At 41.5% G+C, this 12,091-nt stretch overlaps 1 protein-coding gene across 1 annotated transcript in view; it reads right to left on the bottom strand.

Annotated features, from left to right (window-relative positions):
• Nucleotides 1–340: 340 nt before the first annotated feature.
• LOC121732012 overlaps nucleotides 341–12,091 on the bottom strand; it is a 29,600-nt gene continuing 17,849 nt past the window's right edge. Inside the window, exons 15-24 of the mRNA XM_042121750.1 lie at nucleotides 8,535–8,692; nucleotides 7,737–7,810; nucleotides 7,557–7,654; nucleotides 6,870–7,026; nucleotides 5,652–5,769; nucleotides 5,165–5,335; nucleotides 4,678–4,831; nucleotides 4,085–4,312; nucleotides 3,387–3,586; nucleotides 341–1,515 (exon numbers count right to left, since the gene is read on the bottom strand). Coding sequence (XP_041977684.1) covers nucleotides 1,462–1,515; nucleotides 3,387–3,586; nucleotides 4,085–4,312; nucleotides 4,678–4,831; nucleotides 5,165–5,335; nucleotides 5,652–5,769; nucleotides 6,870–7,026; nucleotides 7,557–7,654; nucleotides 7,737–7,810; nucleotides 8,535–8,692 — 1,412 coding nt within the window. The 3' untranslated portion in view covers nucleotides 341–1,461. The remainder of the gene's footprint in view (nucleotides 1,516–3,386; nucleotides 3,587–4,084; nucleotides 4,313–4,677; nucleotides 4,832–5,164; nucleotides 5,336–5,651; nucleotides 5,770–6,869; nucleotides 7,027–7,556; nucleotides 7,655–7,736; nucleotides 7,811–8,534; nucleotides 8,693–12,091) is intronic.

Raw genomic sequence — 12,091 nt, 5'->3', positions numbered from 1 at the left:
TTGGAATTTCTCACTCGTTCGACCATAAATAGATTTACTATTCATTACATACGCGCGAATATAATGGCGCTGGAGTCCTTTGAAAGTTTCGCAGCCATTATAATTCCTTCGCGGTCCTCGTCGCGCCGCGTGCGTCGCCGGCCCGTCTGATTGCCATCGGAAGATGCGATCGAGGGAATCCATGGGGGCCGCTCGCTCGCCGACCTTTGCGGCAGGCGCGGAGGTAAATTCAATAACACCTGGTAATTGCTGGGTTTTCGTGACACGAACCTGTATTACGCGTCGCGCTCGTGACATAGCGCCGCGCGGGAGCCGGGAAGGTCGAGTGAAACAACAGTCGGAAATATCAATGTTTATTAAAACATGATTTAAGACAAAATTAACATCGTCATCTCATTAAAAAATGATAATTTCACATTACTCTCTGGCGTAGATCGTTCGTATTTCATCGTTAACGTTAACAACTAGCTATAAAATAATGTAACGACACGTTAGAGTACCTCTAAAACATTCCCTGATAGTCGGCGTGAAATCAATAGAAGAATACATTTTCTTAGCGGAATATGTTACAATAACACGATTTCAGTATAGATATATAGTAAAAGTTTGTATATCTTTAAACGTTTAACAAAAGTATATGTATATAGTGCAATATAATCGTGATGGAATAATTCTGGTCACTATTTACTCTTACGGCTAGATTTCGCTACGATGCAGTCAACTTTTAAAAACAACAATCATTAATGCAAAGTGAACTCCGCTTCGAAGGGCGTCGATTTCGGCTTTCGAAACGAGTGCTGATGAAAACGGGCAGAATATCTCGTGCCAGATGTGTCCGACGGCGAGGAAACGCCGAGGAGTTACCGCCACAATAGACGCGCGCGCCGGCCGCTTGCGGTACCGCGACCACATTTACCTACATACTACCTCTATTTATTCGCTTTATGCCCCACATCTATATTACAATTCAATCACGAGAGAAACGGCGGGACACGTTGAATTAGAACTAGAGAGACGTCCGCGGCCGATGCGCGCTCGCTACGGATCGCCTGACGCGGTAGCACTTCGGCGATCGAGTACGCCACTACATCGATTCAAGCGGAGCGATCAAAATCATAAAAATTAAAATATATTGTAAAAATAAAATATTACAAAAATAAGTAAAAAATAATAGCTCGGCGGTGATGCCGCATCGATATCTCATTTCACAAAAATAATATTAACAATTAAAAACGTGGCCCAGGAACACGAAGGTGGAATCCTAAAGCTTCTAACAAAGTTACTAGTTACCTCTCTATTGGTGTGTTATTTCGCTTATTTCTATTCAATTCCTATGCTAGAGTGACATGCGTGAGCGTCGCGCGGGCCGGGCCAGCGGATAATGTTATTTCATTAATTATCTACTATGTACGTAATGTAAATTTGTCACGTTATAACTAGGTCGCCGGTGTAGCGACGGCTTCATTTGTTTCCCGGAGAGTCGCCCGGTGCGGTCGGCGCCTTCGTCGACGAACTCTGAAAACATGTCAAAAGTTTAACATACGTTTTAAGAACTACGTCGGTAAACAACTAAAGCTAGTAATAGTGTACGTTAGTTATTTGCCGACTTTCCTTACTTCATACAAGACATTTTTATGACAACAAACTCCCAGACAAGATAATTAGTTTATCTTCCAATTTAACTGACGTTGATATACGTTTTCAAGCCTCGAAATAAAAGTCTAATCTTATATAGCAATAAGCATCATTAATTACTGTCAAGATTACGAGAGTGCAGGCTCATCTTAAAATATATGGTATATTTTCCTCCCTCGAAAACTTAAGTGCCGAATCGCAGATATTTTGATGGATGTAGATTCGCTTCACAAGTTACTTGGTGACTTATATACGTTTCAAGTAATCTCGTACTATAAATTAATTTTGAGCTCTTTTAGCTGTGACAAGACCTTTAAGCTCACGATGGATGACGAGAGTGAAACGTATGAGAATACAAACTCTAAGATAAAATACCTCTGGAGGAATATTTACTTAATTTATAAAAATGGCTTATAAAAAATGTAAAGTAACCAACTCATGGGTAATAAATTATAAGAGCGAAGCCATATTGCTCCGCTTTGCTGCGACGACGCAGAGCGCTGCGTCGACGTTTTACTAGTAGATCTATCTTACATATTCCCGCGTTCCATTTAGCGTTTAAAAACGATCAAAACGCTCAAAATGCCTCCTATTTTGAGCGTTTTGATCGTTTATAACGCTGAATGGAACGCAGGCATTGAGTACATGGTATGATAATTATACCATTGATGCGTTGAGTTATCAAACGTGCTGTTTTAATGAAATGTCGGATAGGATATGAAGGTGAAGAGAAAATGGCGTCATTTAATGTCATCGCCCTCGCTGTTACCATTGTGTTAACGCACATCGCCGCAACGCTAGGTGACATGCAACGCGATATTCCGTACCGACGACGCAGCGCAGCTTAACACTGTGGCCTCTAGCTGGCCTCACACTTCGAAAAGAATCGTGCCACCGGATCTCAGCTGCGTAATTAATTAACCTTCCCCGTGACCGCGTGAAGTATGTCTAATCGTCTATAACTTCATTATATATTATCTCATTAATTTATTTTTTTAAATAAATTAAATTTTACGATTTGAATGCGAAATGCGGATGCGATCGATTCCGAGAAAACTTGTCATCAAAACAAACGAACACTATTAAATAACAAAACGTCATGTTTCATACATTATCGAGCGGAACAAGACATCAAATAAGATTGCGATCTACGTCTGCCTGCGAAAATTCTACCTTTAGCAACATTTTTAATGATCCACAGTCACTTCTTGAACTTATGAGAATTTTCACACCTGACCGCTATACGACGAGCTTAACCGGGCTCGGGCTCGACGATCTATTACTAGCAAATACTACTAACATAAATGTGAAAGTGTGTTGAACTGTCCGTCTATTTATTACCACTTGACTTTATAAACTAATAAAGTAATAACCTATCAATAGTCTGATTATAATTGAGGAGCTGGCGTACAAAACTAGATTAGTCCGCGAGAAAAAAAATTACTGGTAAAAGTAGCAATTATTTTTTTCTATGCTCACCTATTTTAATATCTCTCATTCAAAGTACAAGAGCCATAACTCACCGGGACGCCATCGCGACGTGGCCAGTGACGGTACCATGGCAACGTCTGGCGTCTCTGCGTCGCTGCAAAGCGGTGTTTTTTTTAAAGTTAAGTTTAAGTTGCTTGAACGTTGCCATGGTAACGTCACTGGCCACGTCGCGACAGCGTCCCGGTGAGTTATGGCCCTAAGTGGGAGATTAATTTGGTCGAATTACAGCTTTTTGTTTACATTAAATTAAAAAAAAATACCTTATCAGTGTCGATGCCGGCCCAGTGTGCGAAGGAGGGCAAGTCACGCGTGGGCAGGTCCGCGGCCAGCGCCTTCACGCGCAGGTTGCGGTCGTCCGACACCAGCACCAGCTCCCGCGCCCGCCTCGCCCCGCCCCCCGCACCACCCTCCGCACCGCCCGCCGCACCGCCAGCGCCCGCCTCCTCCGTCCCCCGCGGACCTGTAGAGTTTAGGGCTGATTAAAGGCTCTGGCTTACTTGAGACACGGCAGTCTTTAGACTGGGTATTGCAATAAAAATATTTATTTGTGCGTGTGCGTATCTTCATGGACATACGTACTATATACGTAGTAATAGTCTGTCTTAAGACCGTCGTGTCTTAAATGAGACATTATTTAGACCGACCATTGAATTGCAATAGAAAATATTTGTGTGAGTGCATATTATCTTCATTTATGTAGACTGTAGTAATAGCCTGTCTTAAGACTGCCGTGTCTCAAATGAGCGAGAGCCCTAATATTTAGGGCTCCGATGATGTGTTCAATGTTGCGGGAAATTAAATGTTGCCGGAGAAGTACTCTGCACTTCTCTCCCAAATTTTTAATTTGCCTTAGTCGAACACGGCGTACTTACACAACTTATAAGTAAGAAAAGGTAGTAACGAATATTTATTACTTTGGGTATTCCATTTTATCCCCAACGTATATATTATGTATTACCGTGATGCGGCGTCAGGTTTGCGTGCAGCGCTAGTGCCGTAGCGAGCACGCGGTCGTCGTTGCACGCTGCGGCGTCGCGCTCAGCGGTGAACGCGCACGACGCGAGCAGCGAGCCGCGCGTCGTCGCGAACCGCACGCCGCCCCCGCCGCTGTTCAACCAGTCTAGAGCTGCGCGTGCGCATGGTCCCACCCGGGAGCACTTCTGTAGGCCCTCCAGCTCCGATACCACTGTACAAAAAATGTTACTGACATTATATTATATATTATTATTCTAAACGTTGTTTCATTTCTATAAAACTTTTTTACCCTAAACAGCCAAATACCTTGTGGTGACGCTAAAAGAAAGGGGAATGATTTTGGTATTTTATGTTTGTATGTTTCTTTGTTTCGAAGCATGTCGTAGCGTATAGTTTAGACTTTAGATACTGCAACATGATAATGCCGATCGTAATAAATGGGGTGTCAATTGATACGAAGTAACGTAAAAAGTTTAAAATAAAATTATAGTAATTTAATATTCTAGCGACAATTGATTTATAACTAAGAGCATTTCGTTTCCATTATGACCTGTTGCCCTAGTAGTATGTACTGACCGACTAACGGCACGGCGAGCTGGTAGGGCTGGTCGGGCAGCGCGAGCACGGCGCGCAGCAGCGGCAGGTGGTCGATGAAGCAGTTGGTGTCGGGCACCAGCCAGCGCGGCCGCACCTCCACCTCCACGCTCACCCAGTCGCTGCCCAGCATCTCCTGTGAACGTCACACGGATGTCAAAACTGACTTTGGTAAATTATAACTGAATTACTACGTCATTTGATAGTAGTGTAATGGACTAATTATAGCGCCAGTCTTGAATGGCGTTTTAGAATTTTTTTTAGCTACTTTATATGAGTTATGGTAAATAGATGACAAAAGACTGTGCTTTAGCCTGACCAATCATGAATCTCTCTTTAGGGATACCACTCATTCTCCCACAATATCAACGGAAACCGGAGTATCTTTACCTCAATTAACTATAATTATGCATATAATATACAATGTTTTCATATTCCCTAGATGTCTCAAATAAAAAAAATATAATACCTGCATTTTTTTCCGACGTCGTTCCAGTGTCGCGTTTCTAGACTCGAGCTGTTCTTTCCTCTTGAGGAGTTTCTTCGTCGTCTCGTCGGCACCTTCGGGCAACTCGTCGCAGAGGCTGGTCGGTCCGCTCGTCGCACCGCTCGCAGTGTCCTCGTCCTCGGAATCTTCAGACTATATAACAAATAATATATTTTATTGAATTTTATAAACAATAACCAAAAAATAAGATGAAAATTGACTAACTCAAAAAAAAATTAAGCTTCAAAAAAATTAAAGCTTGAAAAAAAAAAAACATCCAGACATAAGATGAAAATCACTAAACTGCGCCGTTGAATCATGTGCATGCCCACTGTAATAACACATCAATAGGTGTGAGTTTAGTTCGACAACGTTTTGCAATCACGTCATACACACACAAGACCACCTTATGCAAATTGAAAATTTGTGGGTATAACTTGCGTGCCGTACGCAGCGTGCGTATACGTACCAACTGCGTGAGCGGCGGGTAGGCGGGCTGCGTGCGCTGCACGGCGCTCACGTACCGCGGCTGCGCGTCGCTCGGGTACTCCAGCTTCAGTACTGGAGGGTCCACGCCCACTAGGTACCTGTGTAATTATACATTTGAGGATTATACATACTAGTAGTAGTAGAGTAGTAGTATAAAATTAATCCACCTTAATCAGAGTTAAGATTCATATTTGAAAATTTACTATCGCCTAACTAAACGTCTCTGTCGTGTTCTCTGTTCTGTCCAATAAAATGTTTCATATTCATGTAATATTATTGTTTACTATCGACGATCCTGTTATATTTCACTTCAATTTGCACCTGTTTATAGCGCCAGCTACACTACTGGATAGTTACTATCCCAGACGTGAGCTATTTTGAACCACGAGTAATTGCTGGTTGTGGACGACCGATTCGTAATTTGCATCGGACACGCTTCTAATATTTATAATATACGTAACTGAGCTGTCTGTAATCACGTGATAAGTGTATCTGTTGCCGAACGTGCCATTAGTTTAATAGGAGCTGCCCGCTACCTCGCATCACTGCACGGATATTATCCAGACATTACAACCTCCTATGTAATATTTAGGACTTCCAATGCGGATATCGAGCTCGCTCACCAGAAGTATGCTGTTTTTAATCACAATATTTGAGTATTAAATACATACTAATTTTATGTTAGGCGTCAACTCTAATAAGAAAGGTTGCAATGGTAGTAGCAATAGAGATTAATGTTTATTTATACTTCCTAACTATTTACATGTGACCAAAACAAATAATTTAGCTAGCTAGCTACCACACAAATATTTAGTGACACTGTATATAGGGGCGTCACTCGTGTTTTTACAACAGATTTTATTTGTAATTCCGTGTTGCTTAGACATACAGCATTAAGAATTTGCTTGCTTAGACAAACTATCAAACCATGGTATGTTACAATAACCCCGTACGCATAATAATCATAGACTTAGTAGCGTATAATCATAGACGTAGGTTACACGCTCAATTTTTCATTACTTCAGTCCATTAATCTGATAAAGATTGACGCGAAACTGAACGTCTAACCCATGGATTGATGGACTGATATTTTTTATTATGTACTTTTCGGTCATCAGTCTGGCGTCAAACATAGATCGATGGACGGAACTGATGCCAGATTGACCGTGTAACCGTTATCTTATAGTAAGCCACTCACTCAGTGCCGAAGAAGAGCAGCTTGCGCAGGCGCAGCGCGTGTTCTGCGGCGTGGTGCGGGACGCCGGGCCGCGCCCACGCGCCCGCCGGCTCCATGTACATGAGCGGCGTGAACCCCCCCAACGACGCGTCCTCCGGCAGACGCACGCACGTGCAACCTACACATAGACAAGTGGGTTAGGCATTGTCTATGCTATATATTGAATCTATGGAAACGTTATTATATTTTGGACTTATTCAAATACAAATATTGGTTAAGTTTGAATTATTGGAGTATTAGCACGTAAGAAAAAATATCTATCGATCTTTCAAAAGAGTCGAATGGTAGTAGTCAGGGATCCCTTTTTTTTTAATTACTATTAATAGATTGATACTATTTTTGTGAGTAGCTTCATTTTGATGATACGAACAACAATTTTATCTGCGAAAAATCTCGAAAGTGGTAGCTAACAGAGATAGAAAGGAGTTCATACTTTGATTTGATGGTCCTAAAATATGTATTGTTCTATTTGTAGGACAATGTTACTCTTAAATTATATAACTATTAACCTTCCGTTATAGAGTTCTGTAATTAACAAAACTTAGTTGACTACAGAACCCTCAAACGGAACCCTAACCATCTGACTTGCGACGAGGGACATAAACGAATGTGACGTCACGGATTGTCCGGAAATGTAAATAATCATACCTTCTTTCTGTTCAGTTTCCAGTTCTATGGACTTGTCATCGAGTGATTCGAGAATATTCATCAGCTTCGCGAGCCAGTCCCAGGGGTCGCCGTCGGTTCTGAGTAATGAAAACAAATATTATGCAACCAAATAATTTAAAGTAAAGTTGGCTCCAAATTATGACAGCAAATAACACTTACTCTACTTCGAAGTTGTCGAAAGATGGCGGTGGGTTCCATATGCTGCTGTGACAGAGCATCCAGTCAGACCATACCTACAAAAGATAAGTTTTACAGTAGCTGTACACTCGCAAAAAAATAAGCTAGCGAAGATTTTTTACGGGTCTTAGGAACAAGGTTATATCAGTTACGGATAGAGTTGAATTAAAAACATATTTCGACAAACGGGTTGTCTGTGTGTCACACAATAGTTATGTCCACACTGTGCACTTTCATCTTCAATTTTCGTCACCAACTTTCATATTGGCGCATTCAATAATTGAATGCGTCAAGGAACGCAACGCCAATATTGTCATTTTTGAAATTATGGATACGGTCAGAGGGCATGCGTCGCGGGCATGTCTCACGTTCGCTGTTGACTGCGCTATAACGCATGCCCTTGACGAACAGAAAAAGGCACAGTGTGGACAAAGCTATTTGGTGGACCGGGCAACAGCGCTCGGGCAGCGCGCCGAACATCAGCAGCGATACACCCACATGGACGCACTCCAGCCACGCCCACCGCTTGCCGCCCCTGTTGTCTGTGTCTCAAAGTAACTTAGACACCGGGAGCGGCAAAGTACCACCATAGAGTAATAAATATAGGTACCACCGAATAAATTGATTCATAGACAGTTGACAGATATGTCAATTAAAAATAAGTCGCGATCTGTCGGCAATGTTTGACATAACGCAACCAAATAACGTAGGTCCCCCATCTGCCTACGAATCAACTTCTCTGATAGTACCTACAAAGTACGGGCGAGATATATGTGTTACCTTGATGGCGGGCAGCAGCAGCAGCGCGTCGGCGAACTGCTGCGTGTGCGGCGGCTCCGGCAGCAGCGCGCAGCAGCGCTCGAGCAGCGCGCCGAACATCAACAGCGACACGCCCAGCGCGCACTCCAGCCACGCCGACCTCTCGCCGCTCCCGTTGTCTGTGTGTCACATATTATTATAACGGGCTACTCACTAGCTTTGTCCACACTGTGCCTTTTACTGTTTGTCAAGGGCATGCGTTATAGCGCAGTCAACAGCGAACGTGAGGCATGCCCGCGACGCATGCCCTCTGACCATATACAAAACTTCAAAAATGACAATATTGGCTTTGCGTTCCTTGACGCATTCAATTATTGAATGCGCCAATATGAAAGTTGATGAAGAAAATTGAAGATGAAAGTGCACAGTGTGGACATAGCTACTATTAGGCACTCTTATAAAGAGGTTTCTTTTTTTTTTTTCAAAGAAACCAATAATTGATACCAGTTTATTTGGCAGGGACTGAAGCGTCTTTAGAGGCAGATTCGTAATGGTTATAATAAGCATTAAAAGAGGCCGAATCACAAAGATATTCTAATAGCAAAAGAAATGATAAAAATAAAAATAACAATGCTTATAAGCATAAAATCTCGACCATAACATAGAGATAATATGAAACAATAAATACGAAAATATCGATCTTGTCATAAAAAAGTTTAAAGTTTGTATCCTAGACATTTAGTACATTTACGAGCCTGGGAAAACACTTAAGCTTACAACACGAAATAACCTAGAATAGATAAATAATTTGCAAATATAAAAACGGTTCCAGGATATTCGATGCCGGCGGGAGATTCATTATACATGCAGCAAATTGATTAGGTATGCTCGGTGTTATGTGTACGTTCAACTTTTGTGACGTAATCGAAAGCTTTTTTAAACTGTATTTCTCAATATAGCGCCTTTTGATGTCATAAATGAGTATTATCTTATATCTTTAAACAAGCAATTATTGTAAATATATAATTGGAATCTCGGAATCGGCTCCAACGATTTTCATGAAATTTAGTATATTTCGGGGGGGGGGGGGGGGGGGGTATCGGGGGCGATACATCGATCTAGCTAGGAATCATTTTTAAAAAATGTCATTTTATTCGTGTTTTATCGAATACCGAGCAAAGCTCGGTCAAATAGCTAGTGTTACTTAATGATAACATGAAATAAATTTACTCCAGGTAAACAAAATGTATGTTCTAAATCTACAAAAGCCTAACATACTTCAGGTTTTACAGACCGAATAAACGAGGAAACTTAAAAAATAAAATGTAGCCATAACAATAAAAATGCCCGTCTCCGCAAGAAATCTAATAGCTCCAATAAAAACCATCGGTATGAGTACAGGTTATCTTTATTCAAGTGCACATATACAATTTCAGACGCCAGTACCCTGATTCTACTACTTTTATACAATATTCATGCAACTTAATTTCTTGTTCGATCCAGTCCATTTCTTAACTACAGAAATATATTTTCATTAAATGTCGATGGTTACATAACAAACCATTTTTTAGGTTGATCGTTTCCTGTAAAACAACAAAATGATTTTCTCGTTTAATGTGGAACCGACGACATTGACTACATCGAATAAGAAACAAACTGCATTGATGTTGCAACAATACAGTGGAATCGGGGTACAGGGCTGCGGCGGCGGCGGCGGCGCGGCGCGTTCCACCGGATTCTCCGGGACATAATATTTATATGTCATTGATCCATTTGTAACTCGGTGAGAAGCACGTCTAAGGTTCTATTTGCGGACGAACTATAAATAGTCACAGTGGCGACACGCTCCGTCCCGCCGGTTCTGAACGAACTCGAAACGAGATCGACTTTGCGTCGAACAAACGTTATTCTTGATTCTTGCCCCCTAGTCAAAATTTATTCGCCAGTTTCGATAGCGAAGTTAGTTTTTTTTATGAAATAAGGGGGCAAACGAGCAAACGGGTCGCCCGATGGAAAGCAACTACCGTCGCCCATGGACACTCGCAACATCAGAAGAGCTGCAAGAGGGAATACGCTCTTTTCTTGAAGGTTTGCAGGACATATAGGTCCGAAAATACTGCTGATGACAGTGTGTTCCAGAGTTTACGTTACGAGTTACGCGAAAAACGCACGTGGAAGACTGCCTCATCAAGGTGATGAGGATGGTATATTTTTCGCGTGGGATAATGGAAAAAAGTTGCAGGTGGTATGATTCCGAACAATTCCTCAGAGCACTCCCCGTGATACAACCCATAGAGGATGCAGATTGAAGCTACATCTCGGCATAATTCCAAGGGGTCCAAGCTGTTTGAAACACTATGTCAGTCAACAATTAGAGCGGCCCTTCGTTGGATACGATCCAGAGGGAGCAGTTGGTATTTTGGCGCCCCTGCCCAGAAATGAGAACAATATTCCATATGAGGCCGAACCTGCACCTTATAGAGTTGTAGGCGCTGGTACGGACCGAAGAATTGTCTCACTCTGTTCAGAACACCAAGCTTAAATTAAATTAAATTTATTACATTAATAAATTTCCACACATTTTGACATGTCACTTCGCTATCGAAACTAGCGAATACAATTTTAATAGGGGGTTTTAGCGGGGGTTAGTTACAAATTGAGCCACAGCACGATCGTGCGCTAGTGTAGATGACGGGAGTACCAAATTCCACCGAGATCGAGTTGATTCGATTCTCGATTGTGTTGGGAGTAGGGGCTGTTCGCGGCCGTTCAAAAAGCGGACAGAATGCTTAGCCCCAATTTCACCAACGACTGTTAAAGTTAACGCCGGAATTAGTATCACGTTACCTCTTTCAATTTTCATATGAATGAAAGAGAAGACATTACATTTTAACAAGCTGTTAACACTAACAGACGTTGGTGAAATTGGGGCTTAAGCGTTTATCCTGTGTAGGTCATAAAATTAATTCAGCTAGAACAGATAATTTGCCGTTATAAATGTTAATTGTGTCCATAAAAACTGACAAGTACGAGCGGTTCGGAAATTGAAATTTTAACTTGCCACTGCCATAAACAATGATAATGAGTCTAGAATCCTGGCGATATCTTGTAGCCCTTAGAAAACAAGCATTAACCCATAGGGCATAGACGAATAAATTCCAACGTTTTCCTAAACAAAATAAAAATATATTGGCTAAGCTCAATACTTGTTTGCTAGATTGCGACATGAATCATAGAACATAACATGTTTTCCAATATAACGTCGAGTATTAGCCGACAGTTATCAGGCTGGTTATCTATAAATATGCCCGGCTAAGAATATACAGAGGGGATCGCACCTGCAAGTAACCACGGCCTATCCCCATGTCCCTTTACAACAATAATAGTCATCATAGAGGGACAGTTATAAAAAATATTAATAACTTATACACTATTTTACCTTATAAGTATTTGCCATTAGCTTCCTAAATAAAAGCGAAATGATTGTAGATCAACACACAATTACTCAATTGTTGTAACATCGACCTACTTCATCATCTATCTTAATTCTAATCTATACTATAAAAACTATACATTTC

The sequence above is a fragment of the Aricia agestis genome, chromosome 11, assembly GCF_905147365.1.
Source record: "Aricia agestis chromosome 11, ilAriAges1.1, whole genome shotgun sequence".
Classification (NCBI taxonomy): Eukaryota; Metazoa; Arthropoda; class Insecta; order Lepidoptera; family Lycaenidae; genus Aricia; species Aricia agestis.
Note: the sequence above shows the minus strand (reverse complement) of the source record. Positions and strands in the feature narration are given on the sequence as shown.